Source organism: Crotalus tigris, unplaced genomic scaffold, assembly GCF_016545835.1.
Source record: "Crotalus tigris isolate CLP2741 ecotype Arizona unplaced genomic scaffold, ASM1654583v1 scf7180000024283.532456, whole genome shotgun sequence".
NCBI classification, from domain to species: Eukaryota; Metazoa; Chordata; class Lepidosauria; order Squamata; family Viperidae; genus Crotalus; species Crotalus tigris.
The window spans coordinates 244,270-266,752 of NW_024100456.1; the positions used below are offsets into that span (position 1 = coordinate 244,270).

Below are 22,483 nucleotides of genomic sequence, written 5' to 3' on the forward strand. Positions count from 1 at the left end.
AAGAATAAATGTGTACCACTCATGATTTATTTCTATGAAGTAGTCGGTCTTAGATATCCTGCCACTAGCAGAATGTAAGAAATGATGCCCTCTGTAGAAATATGGCAATCCCAAGATCTTTAAGGTCCTCTGGAGGAATCTGGATATGATGCCTTCCATGTAGTCCAATGAGTCTTACCTTCACCATGACAAAAATCCTGTGGGATTCACTGTACTGGAAAGCAAACCATGAACGTCTTTTTCATGCAGATTTACAACCTCAAACTCTTTTCTCCACTACAGATTCCCAAATACATACAGGATTCTTGACTACATAAAACTAGTTGAGTGTTTCTTTATCGATTTGTCCTTCTTCAAGATGGGAAGATGATGCCGTGTTGAAAAAGGCCCCAGCTTGAAAACAAGATACCTCTCCAGAAGAACTTCAGAATGGCCCACAATTGAATAATAAGGAACAACACAAAGAAACAGATGAACCAAAATAAATCAGGAGAACTAAAAAGCTGTATACACGGGTGAACATCTCCTTAAATTTTAAATTATAAAATCATTAACTATAATGTTCAAGCCAATGCCTGAATTCCATTGGACTATACATGAGGATGTGCTCTAATGGTTCTGCAAGGGGTATACATAGGGATAGTTTTCATTGCTTTAGTTAGTGCACACTTCTGCAAATTATTTCTCTTCATAGCATGAATTTCCTGAGAATGGACACTTACTGTTTTTCCCACCTACCTGCAAAACATTTATTACATTGAATCAGAATAACAGATTAACTGAATAACAGAATTGGAAGGGACCTTGGAGGTCTTCTAGTCTAACTCCCTGCTCAAACAGGAGACCCTATTCCAGTTCAGACAAGTGGCTGTCTTTTTAAAAGTCTCCAGTGATGGGTGGAGCACCCACAACTTCTGAAGGCAAGCTGTTCCACCCATTAATGGAAGAGTCTACAAACTTGGCCCTTTTATGACTTGTGGACTTCAACTCCCAGAATTCCTCAGCCAGGCACGCTGGTTGAGGAATTCTGGGAGTTGAAGTCCACAAGTCATAAAAGGGCCAAGTTTGAAGACCTCTGCATTAATTGTTCTAACCGTCAGGTAATTTCTCCTTAGGTCTAGGTTGCTTTTCTCCTTGATTGGTTTCCATCCTCTGTTTCTTGTCTTCCCTTCTGGTGCTTTGGAAATAGGTTGGTTCTCTCCCCCCACACACACCCCTTCTTTGTGGCAGCCCCTCAAATATTGGAACACTGCTATCATGTCATATCAGATTCTTTGAGACCTAGCACAATACTTTCAAGCATAATAATAATAATAATACTGGAGACAGCAGAATAGACGAGAAAGAACTGGAGAAGATAAGAAAATACAAAGACCTACAAATAGAAATAGAAAGACTGTGGCAAAAGCAAGCAAGGGTAGTACCAATAGTCATAGGCGCCTTAGGTGCAATCCCAAAACAACTGGAGCACCACTTGAACACCATTGGCATTGACAAATTCGCTAAAGGCGGCCTTATTAGGAACTGCTTCCATCCTGCGACGATATCTGTAATACCATCAAACATCCACATCTGCCTATCCCAGGTCCTGGGTAAGGACTCGATGGGTGGACAAAATGCCAAATCCAGTCTGAACATCTGGCTGACTGTGCGATGATCCATAATAATAATAATAACAATAATAATAATAATAATAATAATAATAATAATGATGATGATGATGATGATGATGATGATGATGATGATGATGATGTTGGAAGGGACCTCGGAGGTCATCTAGTCCACCCCCCTGCTCAGGTAGGAAACCCTATACCATTTCAGACAAATGGCTGTCCAGTCTCTTCTTAAAAACTTCCAGTGTTGGAGCATTCACCGCTTCTGGAGGCTCATGAAATCTTTCCATCACATTTTAAACACTGCTTTCGCTTATTATACTTCTAACAAGATGCAATCCCAAAGATCTCCTGTTACAGTTGACGTGCTCCTGAGCTCTTGCAGACTTCCGTATGCTTTAGTAGTTTAGTTGGAAGAGCAGAAGGGGAAAGTTCCAGTGTTTTCCTACTGAGGCCAGGCTTCTGAAAATAACAGGAATTGTGGGTCCAAGCAAGCTTCACTGTTAATCACTCCCTAATGCCTGGTGATTTGATGCCTCCGAAAAGTCCCTCGGGCTGATCTGCATGTCTCAGATGCAGCAGATGCAACGGGAGGAAAAGAGTCCTTCCTTTCCACATGGCTGAATTCCTGTCAGGATGGAAACCAAAGGCTTATTGAGAGATAGACAGGATTTGCCCAGAAGTGTTTGGGTGTCAGAGAAACTGTGTCAACTCCTTGGATGGAAGCAAAAGGGCGATATCTGGGTATAAACCAAGGCCAAGATCAGATTTCATTAAAGTCCGCAGAAAGCTCTTGATGCCTTTAATTGGATTTAGATCTGGTTTTTGGCTCACTCCCCAATTACAGCTGGTCTTTTTTTCCCCCTTTTCTTAATGAATCCAAATGCTTGCCAGGAGAATGTTAAGATGTGCAAGGCCTAGGAGAGACCACAAGCAACTTTTCAGAAAAAAGTTAAGGATTTCTTTTCAAGAAGGAAATAGCCTCTTTCCTCTTTAAATCAGCATTCTGCATTGACTGGTGGGAAGCATTACTTTTTTTCTGGTTCCATGGAGTGACATATGCACCGAAAGGACCATAGCAGATATACTTATGGCATTCAAAGGAGGGAACACAGAGACAAAACTTCTGTTTCACTAGATGAGGTGACCTAAAATATTTTCTCCACACACTGACAGTACAGAGAAAGCTAGCTTGTAGGGAAACTAGTCCATTGTTTTCTTTCCTGGTCTTTTGGTTTTTATACAGACAAACAGTGTATTTTTCTTCTTCTGATAGTAGATGTTTATTATGACAATTGGTATTAGAACCTTTCCCCAATGCACTTTTTATCATGTAAACCAGGGGTCTTCAAACATGGCCCTTTTATGACTTGTGGACTTCAACTCCCAGAATTCCTCAGCCAACCTCCATTTTGTTTGTTAGATTTAAAACAAGGGTCTTCAAACTTGGCCCTTTTATGACTTGTGGACTTCAACTCCCAGAATTCTTCAGCCAGCCTCCATTTTGTTTGTTAGATTTAAGACAGGGGTCTTCAAACTTGGCCCTTTTATGACTTGTGGACTTCAATTCCCAGAATTCCTCAGTCAGCGTGCCTGGCTGAGGAATCCTGAGGGTTGAAGTCCACAAGTCATCAAAGGGCCACGTTTGAAGACCCCTGCTCTAGCACCTAAATGCATCTCTCCTTGAAATCCCTTCTCAAAGTTGTATTTATCCATGAGAGATTAACAATTGCAATTTATCATTAATGTTGTCACCTTACTAATAGTTAACAATGATGAAGACTTCTATTCTAAATAGAAAGTCTATTCTAAAATAGGCTTTTTGTATTTTATTTGACCCCAGGGTACCTGTAATCTATTTCTAGGTATATGAACAAATACAGGAATTTTATAGGAAATAAAAGTGTTTTTTCTTAATAGTCTGGAAGTTAAGTTGTGGCCACTGGATTAGTTTGCATTCTTGGTTTGAAACTTTTGGCTGCTTATCCAAGTAGCTTCTTTGGTCTTCAATCTGCTTAATGGTTTTTAGAGAAGTTCACACTTCAAAAATATTAGATATTTCAAGGTTCATGTTAACTCCAGCATCAATCTGCTCTTCATTAAGAATTAAGTTAATAAGAATGCCATGTCTTTAAGAAATCCATTCCCTCAAGTAATTATGTAGCTTTATTGGACATAAAATTTAACTTGTTTAAATAATATTTTTTAAAAAAATCCTCAAACTGATCCATAACTGCAACAGTCTGCATCCCCATAATCTTCTAGGAATACTTAACTATTATCTCCATTATCTTTGACTGGCATTAAGTTACTTGGAATTAAATTTAAACTCGACTGGGACTGTTTTGTACCTGTTATTTACTGCTAAATTTTAATTATATCCTTGTTTGGCTAACAGTGACTGTTTCATTGGATTTTTGGACAACAACATGCTGTGTATTTAGGTAAGGGAAAGGCCTAACGTGCGGTAATTTAGGAAGGAAAATTGTAAAATTGAAGACTGGAATATCACTATTAGCAGCACTTATACTCCAGGTCGCCTAGAGCTTCTAGCCTATCGTAATAAAGACAAAGAGGTAGAAAGCAATTGGCCTTAAAAAGTATGTCTGTAAACCAATTACTTTCCCTTTGTTACCCACTGTTCCCTTTCAAAGGTGGATTAAGACTCAGCCCAGTCTTGCTTTTCGTTCTACTTTTAAAGATTGCTGTCACTCATACATGTTATACATTATCCTAACCTTTCTCCAGCAATATTCTCAATCTTTGCCAATTTCAACTGGCTGTACTACAGTGATTTTTTTGGTGTGTGTGTGTGTGTGTGTGTGTGTGTGTTGTGCATGTCAAGAGTCAGGGAAATCAGGAGATGCAGCCAGTTCAAATGAGTATAAAGATTTATTGCAAGTTTAAGCTCTCTACAAGAATCTGAGCAACTAGCGGTCAAGGGAAATGAGTGGGAGATAAGAAAGACATTCAAGATGGGCTGGATTCAAATCTCTTGTGGGAACACAGGGATTCTTCCTCGGGCTCAGCCTGGTCATCTCCTACTGTACAGGGAAGTGGGAGAGATCTAGGGGAGGGACAGCAGACAATTGACAATAGTGGGAATATTACTTTCTTGTTGTTCTTTTTTCCCCCATCAGTGAGTTAATAAGGCTAAAAACTCCCACAAGACAAATCAGGAATTCAGAACATTTATTGCAAGAGCTGAATAACTGTAAATAACGTTGAACTGGCAAAGCAGTAACAAGGAAAACTGTTTAGATATTTATTCAGTCAAAGTCATCAAACACCCCTCACAAACGGACGTAAGTACCGTAATAAGCAATGCACCCCTAGCCCATTATATGCTTTTATACTGTGGAGGGAAAGAAAATGAGAACTGCTATATACAACACAACTTCAGTTAGTTTTAATTTTTTTTTGTCATCGCTGTTGTTGGTAAAAAGAAATTAACCACTGATATTTTCAACTTTTATTGTCTGAGTTTATTTGAAGACTAATGTTTAACTGTGGCACAAGATATTTTTTACTTTTTTTTCCCCTTTAAGGACGATTTCTCCCCTACGTTGCATGCTATTTGTTTAATTTTTTTTTTTGTCATGCCTTAAGAAAACAAAAAGCCTAAGATTGTTGATTAGGATTTGTTAGACATGCAACTGAGATCTTATTACATTAGAGTCACTTTGCTGGTTCCTTTTCAAGTGACCGTGAAACTGGTTATCTGCCAGGCATTGACCAACGATGAGAACAAACAGTTAAACAGCAAGAATCAGAAACTTACCTCTGTCATTTTTCCCCCAACTATCCTACCAGGATAATGCTTGGTTACATTATGAAGGCACAACACATTAAATATTTTGTGGCTATGATCTAAAAACACTTGTGTTACTACAACATCAAGGCAGATGATGATCAACACAACTGGTGCCATTTCAGCAATAGGAACTGTCCTAAGTAAAAACACATTTCACCAAAGTATAAAGGAAGCAACTGCTAGAGATTAGTGCTGAGTGACACAATTACTTTGGAAGTTTGACTGGCCAAGCTCCATTGAGATACATCAGTTCTTGAATACCTCTCCCTAATTTCATTGGGACTCACTCAGCCAACCATCTTGATAGACGGTGTCCACAGCAAATAACCCTCCACTTAATTTTGATTAACATCATATTTTCATGTGAGTATGCAGCCAACACCCTGCAGATTTGCTGTCAACGTCACCCGTCCAGCTGCTAGTTGGTGAGCCCTGTTGTTCCTCTTTGATTTCAGATCAGAATATTAAGAAAAAAAATGATAATTGTGGCTAAAATTTCAAAGTGCATTTATAGTTTAGAACTAGCAGATAGAATTTTCTTTTCTAATTAGGAAAAAAAAAGTGAAATTAAAATGCCCATCCACCCCATCCCCTCATTTGCTCTGTTTTTAACACAAGTGTTTTGAGTTCCTTGGAACATGGTGTGTCAGACAGATCATTTAACACGAAACACCATCACCAAAACAAACATTTTTCTTTTCTTTTAAAGAAAAGGAAGGAATGAAATAAAGTAGGGGGAAAAAAAGTAATTGTGAAACACAGAATTAGGCTACAGTATTTTTAGGTGAACGTTATAAGTACACAAAAGTTATTAGTAATAATTTGTTCTATTTACAAGTACTTGAACACTGATTGACTTAACAAGTGTCCACTAACGTTGTTAATAGCACAGTAGGTTTAATGTTTGCAGTTTTAGTTGTTTTGTTTCAGTAAAGATGTCAAGTATAGCAGTCCCAGCACGGGTTCAATGGCGACAATAACACAATTTTCTAATTGGATATACTTTCTAAGAATTGCAATTCATTTCTCTCTCTCTTTTTCTCTCTTTCTCTCTCTCTCTCTCTCTCTCTCTCACTCACACAGACACGCACGCCGTATTTCCTGTTCCTCTCATTCTTCCAATATATTTTTCTACTGTTTACAGCAGCAGTCCAGGGTAAAAATAAAAAATATCTTTTTAAAAAAAACAAAACAAAACAAAACAAGCTAATTAACAGCTCCACCCCCTTATTCCCAATAAATTGAAAGAAAGAAAGAAAGAAAGAAAGAAAGAAAGAAAGAAAGAAAGAAAGAAAGAAAGAAAGAAAGAAAGAAAGAAAAAAAACCCAGGATATTTGCCAAATGGAGAGAATCTCTGTAAGAGTTTGATTATGTCTATGTAACAAAACCACACAACTAGTAGAAATGCTGTTGCTTTGTAATTCAATGGAGCTATCCCACAGTTATGCATATCTCAGCTATGTGACGCATAGTTCTAGAGGTCTACCCAGTACATAAAGCTCTGACACATACACACACACAGTATTAGCAAGTCTAACTAGGCTAAAGTCCCTGCTCCAAAGAAACCATTCCTTATAGCTGGTTTTCCTTCGGACTCTCCACGGCTCCTGTTGCATGTTTATAGGACTTCAAGTTAGCCAATGGAATGTCTGTCATGTGATTGCCAGGGTTGAAATGCCCTTCCCCAGAGCCAAATTGCTTTCGGTCATTGAACTGGTTTCTGTTGCTATCTTCTTTCCAGGTCCTGCTCAATGTATGTCCATTCACCAGTTTGTCTTTCTTCACCCATTCCTTCGGAGGTGCAAAGGTGGAGAGTGGAGACTTGGGCTGGGGGTATGAACCCAAGGTAGGGGGCATCCAACAATTGTCTGAATGGCCCAGCACAAGACATTCTTGGGTACACATTTCTGTAGCTTCAGCCAGTCCTCGTGGTCCAAGAGGTCCATCTGCAAAGAGGTGTGGGCGGGGCAAAGGGAAGAGAAGGAATGGGGGCAGGAGAAAAAAAAAGAAAGAAGTTAGAGTTTGAAACAATCTCACATTTAGACACACCAAAAGAATCACAAGCACGGCAATAGCACGGTAATAACAATCCAGTTCAATGGTTCACCTGTGTATTTAAAAGAAAATAAAAACAAAAAACGAAGCAAGGAATGGGGTGCATAAAAGAGGAACAATCTTCAGTGCTTCTTGTTGTAAAAAGCCAAGTTCTTCTCTCAAGCACACATTACACAAAAATCCTTGCTGATTTCTGGATGAGTGCTTAGAAAAATAATTCCTGATGCTAAAAGCAATGCACTAATGGAGCCAATTATCAAGGGAGATTGTGAACTCAATGGCTGATTATATTCCAACAGAGCCTTCTTCCAGAGATGCATTAATGTTTGCACCACATTTGTGTGTCTGCGTTTGTGTGTCTGTGTGTGTTTGTGTATTGAACTTGATGGCCCAAATACAGGCTTCCCACTAGGGATGCCACGATGCAGTGCAAAATCCCTAACTTTGCATAAACTTGCTTTGCTTAAGATGCGCAAAGCAAAGCGACGTTCTTCCAGAATGTTATTTTCTCTCTCTCTCTCTCTCTCTCTCTCTCTCTCAATGGACTGGTTTATCTCTTTACAGAAGTATGCAATAATCCTGAAGAGGAAGCAGTCCAGACTGCAGAAGAGTTAACCCGGAATGCTTAAGCAGACCCAGTCTGGAGAAAGAAAGGAATGTTTCTAGTGAAAAATGAAACACAAAAAAACAAAACAAAACAAAACAAAAAATGGAAAACTGCCTGGAATGTGATTGGAACATTTTACTCTGCTAGCTACTGTAGAAATTGTCAAAAGAATAATGTGTAAATATGAAGAGCTAATCTGAGAAAGAGTGTGCTGGTTAATGCAGAAAGGGAGAGAGCAGAGGAAGACAAGGGCAGTTAATTATCTTTTACTTTTTTTTTTTTTACAGTTTCTCAAAATCAAAATTGCAGTCACTTCAGTGGAGTATCGTGCAAAATTATTTGTTATGCTTTCAGAAACTCTAGTGGAAATACTAGCCTAGCCAAAGAACCGTCGTGATCCGTTTCCATAGGGACAAACTTCATGCTCTTTTTCTGCATATTTCTCAATGGAGTGAAACTGCAGATGAGTTATTGATTTAACCAGGGAAGATATGACGGGGAAGTGAAATTCATTTATCTCAAGTGATTTAGCCTTCCATTTTCCACCCCATCCACAATTTCTCATGATATTCTGAATATATGACAGCTTTAAATGGAAATGATTATCACAAGCCCCTACCCCCAAAATTCTTAACTTTCCTATTTTCTCTGAAGTAAGTTGCTTTCTTTATATAAGTGGCGCAATGGCCTAGAGGCGAAGACGGTTGCTTCCCACTCAGAAGGTTGAGAGTTCAATCCTGGGCAGCAACAGGTATTTATCAGATTGCAAAAAGAAAATATCTGCTGTGAACATCATATAGGCGTCAGGAAGGGCATCCAGCCAGTAAATGCTCAGTTCCATTCAGTGACCCTAATCTCACCCTGAAGCCAGGGATTACAGGGTAATAACAAGAAAAAAAAAGTTGCTTTCTTTATTTTATCTACAAATAACCAATTGCTGTTTGCTTAAAACCAAGTTCCTTGGAAGGAAATTACTGATTTATTGGAAGCTCCAAATTAACAAATCACCAGGAAAGCTGCACTTGAGAGATGATAATAATAATAATAATAATAATAATAATAATAATAATGCCTGAACATCTGGCTGACTGTGCAACATAACACCCCGGACTAACAACTGTCGATAAGAAAGACAAAAAAGTCTGGATAGTGGATGTGGCAGTGCCTGCAAACAGCAGAATAGACGAGAAAGAATTGGAGAAGGTAACAAAATACAAAGACCTACAAATAGAAATAGAAAGACTGTGGCAAAAGCAAGCAAGGGTAGTACCAATAGTCATAGGCGCCTTGGGTGCAATCCCAAAACAACTGGAGCACCACTTGAACACCATTGGCATTGACAAATTCGCTATTAGTCAATTGCAAAAGGCAGCCTTACTAGGAACTGCTTCCATCCTGCGACGATATCTGTAATACCATCAAACATCCACATCTGCCTATCCCAGGTCCTGGGTAAGGACTCGATAGGTAGACAAAATGCCAAATCCAGTCTAAACACCTGGCTGACTGTGCAATGATCAATAATAATAATAATAATAATAATAAAAACTATATTGTCAAGTTAATGAATTTAGCCACCCCATAAAATGACTGTACATTTTATTCCCTGCTCAATAAGCACATATATAGTCACTCAACCTCTCCTTCAAGAGCCAGGCTGGGATGGAAAAATCCAATTAATTGGAAGATGGATGCCAACGGTTAGAGTCTTCTCTCTTTGCTATCAACCAGGAATGGTCTCACAGAAGCTAGACTTGAATCAGTTTACCCTGGGAAATAGCATCGTCTGGAGCTCCATACTTATGTATTATCTACTTCGCCATGAAGCTGCAGTTTGTATTTAAACCAGCAGAATTTTACATAATTTAAGCCATTCCTGCCAGGTAGGTCACTGAAGTCCAATCCTCTCTACATCTATTAAAAGGGCGAAGGACCTGAGATTATCAGTAGCTTAGGGTTGAAATCAGAGGTCCTTAGTACTCCCTGACCTTGGTTGCTTTCTTGCAGACATTTCATGAGCCAAACTTAGGTAATATCAGTGCCAGTGCTGATGTTGTTACCTATCTAGGTAATGAAACATCTGCAAGAAAGCAATCAAGATCAGAGAGCACCAAGGAAACTCTCCCTTTCCATATTCCTAGTTTCCAGCACAGCTAACAATTAGTCATGTTTCCATGGACACATTGTTGGAAGAAAGGTCTTCATCGTGTTTCATCCAAGCTGGAGATAAACATGGCAACTGCTTTGGGAAGAAGGTTGTAGTTTATTGGAGAGAAGAGCCAGACAGGAAGATGGTTCTGGCAGCAAAGAGGAGAGAAAAAGGGCCTGAGCACATGTAAGAAGTGGGTTTTTATACCTTCTGGAGCCTTTTGTTTGAAGTTGTTCCTGTGGCATGAACTTTGACCTGAGTCTGAGTGTGCCTTTCTGGTATTCTGATGGTGATGGGTCAATCTTATTATGTCCAAAGGTCATATCCTGCTTCCCTGGGACTGATGACTCTTAGAGTTTGGATGGGGTATGTAGATTTTAGGTCTTTGTCGTCTTAATCTCCTAGCTCCCTGGATTTACATCTGCATCTCTATAGAGCTGGTTTCTGCTTGGGGAAGAGAGACCAGGGGCTATTAAGAAGAACTGGGCATGCTTTTCTGTCTCTTTAAGATCCTTGGAGGAAATATATTTTTCTGTCCTTTTATTATTTCCTTCTCTGGGGGGCTGACTTCCCACACATGAATGACTGTATCCAAAGACATCTAAAAGAGAGCTGAGATCTTGCTACGCCATATGATTAGCAACTTCTCAAGAAGTTCAGCTTCCAACACTATCTATGGTTGCCCAGCTTTTAAGTCCCCTTCTTTCCTTACAGTGGGAATGCTAATTTCTTCTTAGCACCTTCAGTACAAATAAAGCAAAGTATTGTTTACACAGGAGAAGCTTGTGAGCATGTTTTTATAGTTCACACTCTTAACTACTGAGAACTAGAAATACAGTCCTACACAACCCCGCATCTCTTCGAACACATACCCCAAAGACTTCAGCTGGAGTTACTTTCAAAGAAGCCAGTACAGGACTTGAATGTCATAGATTTTGAAGAAGTTTATATTAAAGAAGTAGTTTATTGAATGTTGCTTTGCCTCTGGAGTTTTTAATGTTGTCATTTTCCCTTCCTTCTCATTTATTTGATTCTGCGATCAGAACCCCTGAGAACACACTGGGCCTGGATTAATATAAATGAAATAAAATGCCATAAAGATATGCAAGCAGTTGCTCCCTGCGTTTTTCAAACAGCTCTGCACTTTCAAGCTTTCTATTTGTGAGCTTCAGTGGCAGAAAAACAAAAAAAAATATCCTTTATTAATCTACCCTCATTGTTATAATCAAAGTGTTACAGGTATTTCATGAAGAAAAAAAAAAGGGGGGGGGGAGAAACAGTTGGCATAAAGAACTACCTCCAGCATATTGTTAACATTTCCAAAGGTTAATCTGTAGGTTAAATGCTGATTATTTTCCTTTCTGCTGACAGCAGCAATTTGCTTTTAATTGGGTTTTTTCATTTTCTTCCCCACATAGTAATACAGAATCCTATCTTGCTGACCCAAACCAGAATGACTTGCTAAAGATTATATCTTACCTATCCAGAAATACACACACAGAGAGAGATAGAGAGACAGAAAGTGAAAGAGAGTATGTGTGTGTGGGGGGGGGGAGAGAGAGAGACAGAGACTGGCTGAGAGAGAGAGAGAGAGAGAGAGAAAGACAGAATGTGCCACTAGATAGGCATATTTCAGGAAATAGCATCAATGATAGAACATAGAATATTAGAGTTGAAACGGACCTTGGAGGTCTTCTAGTCCAACCCCCGGCTCAAGCAGGAGACTGTATACCATTTCAGATAAATCAGTGGTTCTTAAACTGGGCGATATTGCCCCCCAGGGGGCGATTTCATTTTTCAGGGGGGCGATGGAATGAAAAGAGGCAACGCAGGGGCGAAGGAATGAAAAGGGGGTGATATGGGGGCGATGGAGCGAGAAGTTTTGGGGACACTTTTGAGACTTTTTCACACAGTGAATCGCTGCATATCTGTCGTACAAAAACATCAGATTGCTCGCTATTAGTGGATTGAATTGTGTTTTCAAATGTTCCTCCAGCTAGCTTCAGTACAGAACGCCGTACATAGGTGAAGACGCATCGCTTATCTTCATGCGCATTGCGCAGCAGCCTCTACCCATACAGTGGCATGCCATTGGCCAGAATATGGGAGATATGGGAAAAAGACTGGAAATAAATTATTTGCATCGATATGTCCTGATGACAATTTTAAAGAACACAAAAAAAGTGTTTGCATAAATTGAAGAATTATTTCCTAGGTTGTGATTGAGAGGTTGTGTTGGGGGAGGGGGGGCGATGACAACTTCCTCATTGGCTCAAGGGGGCGATTCGTTCAAAAAGGTTAAGAACCACTGAGATAAATGATTAACTTTTTTTAAAAAGCCTCCAGTGATGGAGCACCCACAACTTCTGAAGGCAAGCCATTCCATTGGTTGATTGCTCTCACCATTAGGAATTCTCTCCTTAATTCTAGGTTGCTTCTCTCCTTGGTTAGTTTCCATCCATTGTTTCTTGTCTTGCCTTCAGGTGCCTTTTGGGAAATAGTTTAACCCTCTCTTCTTTGTGGCAGCCCCTCAAATGCTCCAACACTTCAATATGTTCCAACATTTGAGCACACTGAATACTTCACATATTGGAACTATGTGTGCCTCAGTGTTGCATTAATGCTGCGCATTGACACGTGTGTGATCCTTCAGCTTCCTGGTTTTTATGAGTCCTTCAGAAACAGAAGAAATAAATCTCAGCTTCATATAACTGCTGATGTGTCTTTTAGATTGCTCTTTAAATGAAGCATAAGTCTTTATGGCTGGGATGAAAGTCGACTCACAGCCCTTTAAACCATGTCAAATTAGTCTCAGAGAGATTTAGCTCTCATTGAATTGGTTGTCTTCCCTTGCAATCACTGAGATCTAAGATGCTTAATTCTGAGGCAGAATCAAGTAACACACACTTTCCTCACTGACCAGTTTCAGGGTTTACAAGGTTTAGCTTTGGAATTGTTTCCCATCACTGCTTAAATATTTATTATTAGGGAACAAAAATGCATTACCTGCAAAGTTGTCAGAGATCTGCCCACAGCAAATTGCTTTAAATAGATCTGTCATTTTCTTCCAGTCCTCCATTTTTTCTAAAGCTACGAATGGGGGCACATCTCAAAGACAATAGCAGTAACAATCCCCATTTATTTATTATTAAATGTATTGCTAACAGTGTATTAGGGTTAGCCCCAGCTATGGAGTGATTGCATATACTTTGGGCCCACAGCAAAGCATCCACTCCAGCAGTTTTGGATTCTTGATATCAGATATTTTAACTGCCAACTGCTCATTCTATCAATGTTGTTTTTTTATTTTTTATTTCCCTCGCCTTTTTCCTACAAAAGTCCTACGGGTGTCCCATTTGGGTATATACTTTCCTTGCTCGCACAAAACTGGAGTGCCCTCCAGTCCTAAGGAAGTCCATTCTTCTATCCAAGTGTTCCAGTTATTTCACATTATAATCACTCATACATAAATTCAGATAAATATCTCATCAATCCACACCATTCCCCTGTCTCCAGGCCATCTGCCACCAGCTGTCATATGGAACAGACTTGATTATTTGATACTTCTCATTTGGACTGATTTGAAGAGTTTATTTATTTATTTAAGCAGAGGTGAATTGAGTTTGTACTTTGATGAGAAAATGTCAGGAAATTCCAGGATACTATGCTAGACAGAGAAGTTGAAAAAAAAAAAAAAAACATCTCAGAGGAAGGAAAACCCAGTCCATGTGGCGGCATTGAAGAAAACCCCATTCCCAGATCCATCAAATCACCAGGACCAGAGAGATGGAAAAGGATGGAAAAGAAAGAGAAATATGGTTTTTGTATTATAGTTACACCAGCATTAAGCCCATATAGCAGGTCAAAACAAGTAGCTCAAAAGCTTGTATCACATCATAGTAACATCCTACCTCAAAGTGATAAAGAGTTTCATTTTAGCACTACTCTCTGGTTAATCAGTTTTTATTTAGTGGTTAAATCATTAGTCTAGAACAGTGGTTCTCAACCTGTGGGTTGGGACCCCATTTGGGGTCGAACGACCATTTCATGGGGGTCGCCAAACAACACAGTCCGCCATTTTTTTCCCCTTTTCCTTAGCTGTGCTACTCCCTTTTATTCTATTGGCTTTTGAAAGCCAATAGAATAGACTCTCTTGAATAGAGTCTAATTCTATTGGCTTTCAAAAGCCAATAGGAATTGTCCAGGCTGTCTCTGCCCTGCTGAGCCCGCCAAAAGTCCCATTCTGCAAACGGTGCTGCACCAGTTGAGTAGTCCTCGATTTACAACCGGTTGAGTAGTCCTCGACTTATGACCGGTTGGGGGTCGCAGCATTAAAAAGGTTGAGAACCACTGGTCTAGAAAACCAGGAGACCATGAGTTCTGCTCCTGCCTTAGGCACAAAGCCAGCTGGAGGACCTTTAGATCAGGGGTCTTCAAACTTGGCCCTTTTATGACTTGTGGACTTCAACTCCCAGAATTCCTCAGCCAGGCACGCTAGCTGAGGAATTCTGGGAGTTGAAGTCCACAAGTCATAAAAGGGCCAAGTTTGAAGAGCCCTGCTTTAGATAGTTCTTTTTTATACCTAGGAAGCAGACAAGAGCAAACTACATCTGAAAAATTTGCAAAGAAAACTGCAGGAATTTATCCAGACAAACTCCAGGAGTCAAAAACTCAACAGCACATGCATATGTACGCATGTACATACATACATACACATGCACACACATACACTAGACAGATGGAAGAAGAGACAGACAGACAGGCAAGCTTGGATATTTTGCAACTTAATTATTTTTTAATCCTTGTTGTTTTCTTTTTCTAAGTTTAGTCTTTTATTGTACGTTACAGTTGTTTCTTTACTTTGTTTCTTTCTGTTCTTCCCTTTTTAAAATTGTGGATATCTTTTTGTAAAGCTTGTTATGAAATAAAATAAGGATGAAGAAAAAAAAATGTAACTGTTATTCCTCTTGTTTCTAATATTTTCTAAATTGAAAGATTCTGTGCACTTAATGCTGAAATTAGATAAAGTAAGAATAATATTTCATGCAAAGGCAAATGCCATAAAGTATATAGTATAAAAGACGAGCATGTATGTTTGCTTCTACCGCAGCTGTATTTATATTCATCTTGAGAGGGGAATGAGTATTTATTTTGCTCACTGATATTAATACATAAACATATTTGTTTACTGGGACTATGTAGTATATATGGATTTGTTATATATATATATATATATATATAAATGTTTTCAGTGGAGTGCAATTGGACATATGTTGTACATCATGTTGGAGCTGTACACCAAATCATATTTACTAATTTAAGCAGTCATTTCCTTTCCATATACAGCTCATGAAAAGGGATTCCTGGAGCTTTAATTTCACTCCTGCACCATTTTGTTTCTCCTTTCTCCACAAAAGCATTCCTTTTCCATCCCTCTTTCTTAAAATATTTTTCTCTAATCAAGGCCAAATAATTCTGGTTCTTTATCTGAGTTGCTTATATATCCAATGGCACCAGTGATGAAGAAGTGATATGAAACATCTGCCTTACCATTAAAACATTTTGAAGACACATATAAGAGCATGGAAGCAGAAAATACCTCTGTAAATATTTATGCTTAAAAGAATGTCTTTGTTTTCTGGCTTCTGTCCCCTTAATAGCTGTCAGCCTGTCACAAGTCTGGATGTTCACAAAGTAGGCAGAGAGAATACAAAATTATAATCTACACCAGTCAAGTTCTGCTCAAGTTTCAATATTTCTATAAGTGGAAAGACACAGTTGCCTTTTTATCTCATTTTATTATCTCCAGAAGCAGCACCATTGATTAATTCTCTGCTGCAATTAGTAGGGTGCTTCTGGTTGATCACCTTTCAACCTGCTACTTCAGATGCCTTGTTGCTCAAAAGTTAGAGAATTACTTTGGGACTGGAGAAGAGTCAGAAGTTCAGCATTAGCAAAATCATCCTACTTTAAAACTCAGGCTAGCATGAACTAGCATGCAACCGTCCGGGGACCCACAAGATGGAAGCAAAGAGATTGTTAGATTTTTGCTGGCCTTGGGTGGCCATTCCGATTATTGCAGATTAGAAAGGGCAGCCCCATCCAAGATAATTGTGGAAAAGGAGAAATGGAAGGGAAACAGGAATTTTATTTCCTGATAAAATTTTATTTCCTGATTGAGTCCACCTGATGTTTAGATTAGTATTGTTTTCAGCTAAGAGCTTTGCCATCATTTTCTGCCAAAGGCTCCCTTAATATTGTGTGGAATCAAACACACCATCTCTCTCTCTCTCTCTCTCTCTCTCTCTCTCTCTCTCTCTCTCTCTCTCTCTCTCTCTCTCTCTCTCTCTCTCTCTGTCACACATACACAATCAATGGAGCTTAGAGAACAAAAACAGTCCCAGTTTGGTTTACATGTCTGAGTTTAGACAATAGACTTAAATAACAATAATAATCACATTGGTTTACATGTATGCATTTAGACAACAGACTTAGCAAACAACAATAAACACATAGCTACAAGGCCAATTAGTAATACAATGTAACCAAGTTTGCAATATAGAACAAAAAGTGTGGGAAAAAAAACAAACAAAACAGAAGAGGACTGTTAGACTATATAGAATTACACTCCTACTTAATGTAATTAATTAACTAATTATCCATGCTGCTCATTTTAACATGACTGTGGATTCCTTAACATATAAAATATATAAAGAATGGTTGTTGGAATTGGGTATGTCTAGTTTAATGAAAAGAAAGACTTGGGGTGATATGATAGCAGTGTTCTAGTATCTCAGGAGTTGCCACAAAGAAGAGGGAGTCAATCTATTTTTGAAGGCACCTGAAGGCAGGACAAAAAACTAATCAAGGAGAGAAGCAACCTAGAACTAAGGAGAAACTTCCTGACAGTTAGAACAATTAACCAGTGGAACAACCTGCCTCCAGAAGCTGTGAATGCTCCAACACTGGAAGTTTTTAAGAAGAGATTGGACAACCATTTGTCTGAAATGGTATAAGGTTTCCTGCCTGAGTAAGGGGTTGGACTAAAAGACCTCCAAAGGCCCTTCCAATTCTGTTATTCTATTCTATACTACACACACACACACACACACACACACACACACGAAGCAGCATAAAAATATCTGAACATGATTATTTTTAAAAAGCTATTTTAATGCCCAAGTACAGAAACTGCCCTGTTAAAATTCTTTTCAAAGGTGATGTAGATTGTCAAGCAGTTACATGTTTATTGCAGGTAATTATCATTATTTTACTGAATCTGGTTGAGCCATACCGTATATGCACGCACACTCATACATACACACTTTCATAAAATCTTGACTTATCACTCAGTTGTCATTCCCATTTTTTTTTAAAAAAAATCCCATGTGCCATTTAGTTACTTGTCTTGATTCATTTTATTTTATTTCATTTTATTTTTTTGTGGAAATTGGAAAAGTTTCACTGTGGTCTTTATAATTAATGTTCATTTAGCTTTATCGTTCATTTTTTTTTCCCCAGGACACATAGTATGGTGTAACACAAATAAATGATTTCATTTTTGTTGTTTAGCTGTCAAATTTTCTATTGCAAAAGTGTTGAACGCTATAATATATGTTTCTCTGGATCAGTGGTATTTCAAAAGCTAGGAAATAGTGTTAGCTAAAAAAAATTAACACGTCAAAAAAGAATCTTGACAAATAAGTTGATTAAGTATTGCTTTAATCATATTTGGTTTCTCTTTTTTGGTTATACCAATGAAGAAATTGCAAAAGAGTTATCTCTATCTATGCCAATATTATATTTCCTTCCTTTTAGCCTGATCTATATATCTGGACACCACTATGAAACAATTGTCATATATAGCTGATACTACAGAAAGTTTAGATTAAAGAGAATGATTGCAAAGGACAAAAGAAATGTATCTTTCTGAGAGACCCACTCCTAAAAAACTCCAAAACCTTCATCAATGGTTCACCAACAAACAGCGGTTTGTCAAAACTCTTGATAATGGTTCAAGTGACTTTATACTTTTGTAAGTATAAATATATTATGAATATAGGTAGTCTTACGACTATGATTGAGGCCCAAATTTCTATCGTCTTCTATCACGTGAAAAACTGCAATGGTCATAAAGATGAGTCATTGCAAAAATGCCTGAATTTTGATCACACGGGGAAGTCACAACAATCATTAGTGTGAAAAGGGTCAGGAGTCGCTTTTTCCCAGTGCTGTTGTAGCTTTGAATGGTCCTCAAATGAACTGGACAATCTGTATATCATTTGGGGGAAACTGGATTTGCCTCCATTTCTCTCTTCCTTTCAAAAAGGCAAGGAACCACTAAAGGTGGAGATAGCAAACCTTTAAGCACCTTCAAGCTGTTCCTACTGAGGCCTCTTTGCCCAGAAAAGATTAGTGATGGTAGATGACCAGTGATGGGATTCAGCTGGTTCGCACCGATTCAGCAGAACCGGTGGAGTTTGGAGAACCAGCTGAGTGCACACTGCTTCTGGAAGTCCGTTCTAGGCCTCAGAGGCCTGGAGGAGGCCTCCCAGGACTAGAATGGCAAACCGGAAGTACGTGGATGCCACTTACAAAAGTCCATTCTAGGCCTCGGAGGCCTGGAGGAGGCCTCCCAGGTGTAGAACGGCCCACTGGAAATGTGTGGATGCCACTTCTGGAAGTCCATTCTAGGCCTCAGATGCCCATGCCTGCAAAGAATTGGTTGTTCAGGTATTTGAATCCCACCACTGAAGGTGACTCTTTGGGGGAATGTCTTAAAATGGTGTCTCCCAGGATACTGGCTTTCCAAATGTTGGAGGAAGATGAATCTTAGAGCAATATGACCTCAAACACTCAAAGCCTTCTCAAGGACTAGTCCCAGTTCATTCAAGGTTGTCCACCCTGCCTTTGTAAAAGCAGAACTAATATGGAAAAGAGTGGGGTGGCTATTGAATTAAGAACCTATAGGATTTTTTAAAATGTTTATTATTTACTCCAATTGGCAAATTTTGTCATAAATAAAACTGAAGTAACTTTGGAAGAGGGTGTTTTTGTTGTTTGTTTGTATTTTTAAACAGAGTGGAGTGGAATTAAAACCGAAAAGATTCTTCCATCCTGGCAAAACACTTTAAATGCTCATTAAATTCTGAATTTGAATCCTTTCATATTCAACTATGCTTAGGGTCATGAGACAGAGCAGATAATTTTTCTTTTTAAAATAAAAGATCTTCCATTTTAGAGCCAAAGAGCAAGCTGATAATAGACTCGTTGGGAAGATCTGTAATTTAAAAAAAAAAAAATGGCTAATTTTCACAAGTTTTGTTTTGTTTCTTTCTTTCTTTTTTAATCTGGAAGAAAATCAAATCCTGAACCAAATCATTTTTTTCCCCTTCTCCTCTTCTCTCTTTTCTCCAGTGTCAGGCCTTGTTATGTCCTGTATTCACCTGGCATTTTTATTTTATTTTTTTGTACAGAGCCAAGTCTCTGCCTTTGGATGTTCTGCCTCAATTGGCCTCATTGCTTCCCAAACAGGGCCTTCTGCATATGCACAGAAGCCGCGACTGGCAAGCAAAATGACATGGTGCAGCTGCCCGGCTCTGTTGCTTCGCTTTGCCATTCTTATAAAATCTTCCTTCTATCATCCCCGCAAAGTAAAAAAAAAAAAAAAAAAAAAAAAAAAACCTTTCAAACGTCTGTGTAGTTTCCTTCAGTGCATCCATTTTTGGGGGTGGGGTGAAATTAATCTTGGATCACTGAAGTCTTCTGCATTAAGTGAAGACTTTGTTAAAAATGCATGAGAGCCATAGAAGAAAATATACAGCTGCCTTTTTTCTGTATTTCAATTTCTGGCTTTAATATCAGTGCCACATTCTAGAGGCAGACAGGCAGGCAAGCAGTCACCTTGAAAAACTATCAGCGGAGCAGCTGAGCTGGGTTCTGCAAAGCCTTTTTTACCAAATATGTCAGGATTGCATTTTTACAAGACTCTCCCACGGATCTGATTCTTCAGTTGCAGATGAAAACAACAGTTGACAATGGCAATGGTCCAAAAACAGCAGTGCTTACCTACCCAAAGCAGCAGTCTACCCTCCAGAGTATAGGGTTATTTAGACAGGCTTCATAGCTCAAAACGAAACAGATATATGGGCATCTTTATCAATCAGCAACGTTCACATTTTAGCATGGAGTTCATCTGAGAAGAAGCAAGTGCTGGGGAGAATGTTAGCACAAAGAATCCATTTTTTCTTCTTCTGCTCCTCCCAATAGCATTTTTGCTTATTTTCCAATTTTTTTTTAAAAAAATATATATTTATATAAAGGGGAATGAAATAAACCTTCTACAATTTGATACATTTGCTATGAAAGCAGAGCCCCTAAAGTGTTAGATTACTGTTCACTTAATTAGGACAGTATTTATCTTTCATAGTCAAGATGTTTTAGCAGCTTATTAAATTTGTGATAGTCTTTCCCCTTGGTGTTGTTATATGCCATGTGAATCTGGGTGAAAGAACAGTAATATAACATTTGGTCAATCATTAAAATAGAGCACTTTCATGAGTAAGAGCATATTGTTCTGGAGAGAACAAATCTAAGGGTCTACAAAAAGATTATTTGTCTGAAGGGTTTTTTTAAGTTGAGTATTCAAACTAACGGTGTCTTTAGACACTATACTTCCTATAAACTATGGATAGATTTTCTACCCTCTATGCAACTGTATTTCTAATCAGGTCTTTATTTTATTTCTATTTTTCAAATATCAAATCTGTTCAAAATCTGCTGCAGGACCAGCAGGGTATCCATAGAGGAACGAGACAATTTGTTTAGAGAAGTGGAGACAGACAGACAGACAGATAGATAAATAGATAGATAGATAGATAGATAGATAGATAGATAGATAGATAGATAGATAGATAGATAGATATGGATAGATAGATAGATAGATAGATAGATAGATAGATAGATAGATAGATAGATAGATATGGACGGATAGATAGATAGATAGATAGATAGATAGATAGATAGATAGATAGATAGATAGATATGGATGGATAGATAAATAGATAGATAGATAGATAGATAGATAGATAGATATGGATGGATAGATAGATAGATAGATAGATAGATAGATAGATAGATAGATAGATAGATATGGATGGACGGACGGATGGACAGACAGACAGACAGACAGATGTGGATGGATGGATAGACAGACAGACAGATAGATAATGATAGATAGATGATAGATAGAAAGAAAGATAGAAAGATAGAGAGATAGATAGAGATAGATAGAGAGAGAGACAGAGAGAGACAGAGAGAGACAAAGAAGCAGAGTACTAGCATGAAATAATTTTCTTAATTCAGACTTCAAGGCTTTGTAAGATAATAATTAACAATGAAGAGAAGAAGAAGAAGAAGAAGAAGAAGAAGAAGAAGAAGAAGAAGAAGAAGAAGAAGAAGAAGAAGAAGAAGAAGAAGAAGAAGGAGAAAGAAAGAAAGAAAGAAAGAAAGGAAAGAAAGAAAGAAAGAAAGAAAGAAAGAAAGAAAGAAAGAAAGAAAGAAAGAAAGAAAGAAAGAAGATAGTATAGCAATATGAGGAAGCAGACTTTAGATAAGTCTTGGCCACAAACCATTAGATGGCAGCAAAGAAAGGATGCAAAGTATCTTTGCAAGCACCCCATAGTCTTTTAGATTCTTGACGAGCATGTTTGGTAGCTCTGATATAAATTATCCATACCAGAGAAATGGTCTTGATCTTCCATGGCTGCCACACCTCCCCAAGACCAGCTTGCAAGTTCAGGACACCAGATGAGGTTTGGTCCATCCAGTGTAACTATTAGCTCTTTAACTGACTGAGATCTTGGAGCCCAGATGTTCTCCTTGGCAATTGGCATCTGACATTGGAATGGCTTCTTCTTTACAGCATGTTGTTGAAGTTCCTGGTCATGCCCACAGCAATGCGACTTGCTGATGACCTCTCACTGGGCTGCCTACAAAGTACATTTCAGATTTCCATCCTTTTTCTACCAACCGTCAAAAGTTAACTTGGTGTTGCTATTGGTTGAAGTCTCTCTCTCTCTCTCTCTCTCTCTCTCTCTCTCTTCCTTTGTTGATATCCTATGTTTGTTAGAGATTTCCAATTGCAATTGCTTCGACCCAGATGCCTGACCTGTTTGGTATTTTGGCAGATAAAAACCCATTGCTGCAGCATTAACTTAATCTATGGGAACAGGAATGTGGGTTTT

General features: G+C 38.5%; 1 protein-coding gene across 1 annotated transcript; it reads right to left on the bottom strand.

Moving 5' to 3' along the window:
- Window positions 1-4,788: 4,788 nt before the first annotated feature.
- LOC120299226 (protocadherin-9-like) lies at window positions 4,789-22,245 on the bottom strand. The gene is made up of 2 exons (XM_039323830.1): window positions 21,976-22,245; window positions 4,789-7,373 (listed from the first exon to the last, which is right to left on the bottom strand). The coding sequence occupies exons 1-2, from the start codon at window positions 22,130-22,132 to the stop codon at window positions 7,000-7,002; spliced, it is 531 nt and encodes a 176-aa protein (XP_039179764.1). The 5' UTR covers window positions 22,133-22,245; the 3' UTR covers window positions 4,789-6,999.
- Between the last annotated feature and the right edge of the window lie 238 nt (window positions 22,246-22,483).

Excerpts from the sequence above, each read along its gene's own strand:
- LOC120299226 (XM_039323830.1), bottom strand. The coding sequence starts at position 22,132 with ATGCCAATTGCCAAGGAGAACATCTGGGCTCCAAGATCTCAGTCAGTT. Across the intron at positions 7,374-21,975 it reads AGATCAAGACCATTTCTCTG|ATGGACCTCTTGGACCACGA; the intron begins GTATGGATAATT and ends ACCTCTTTGCAG.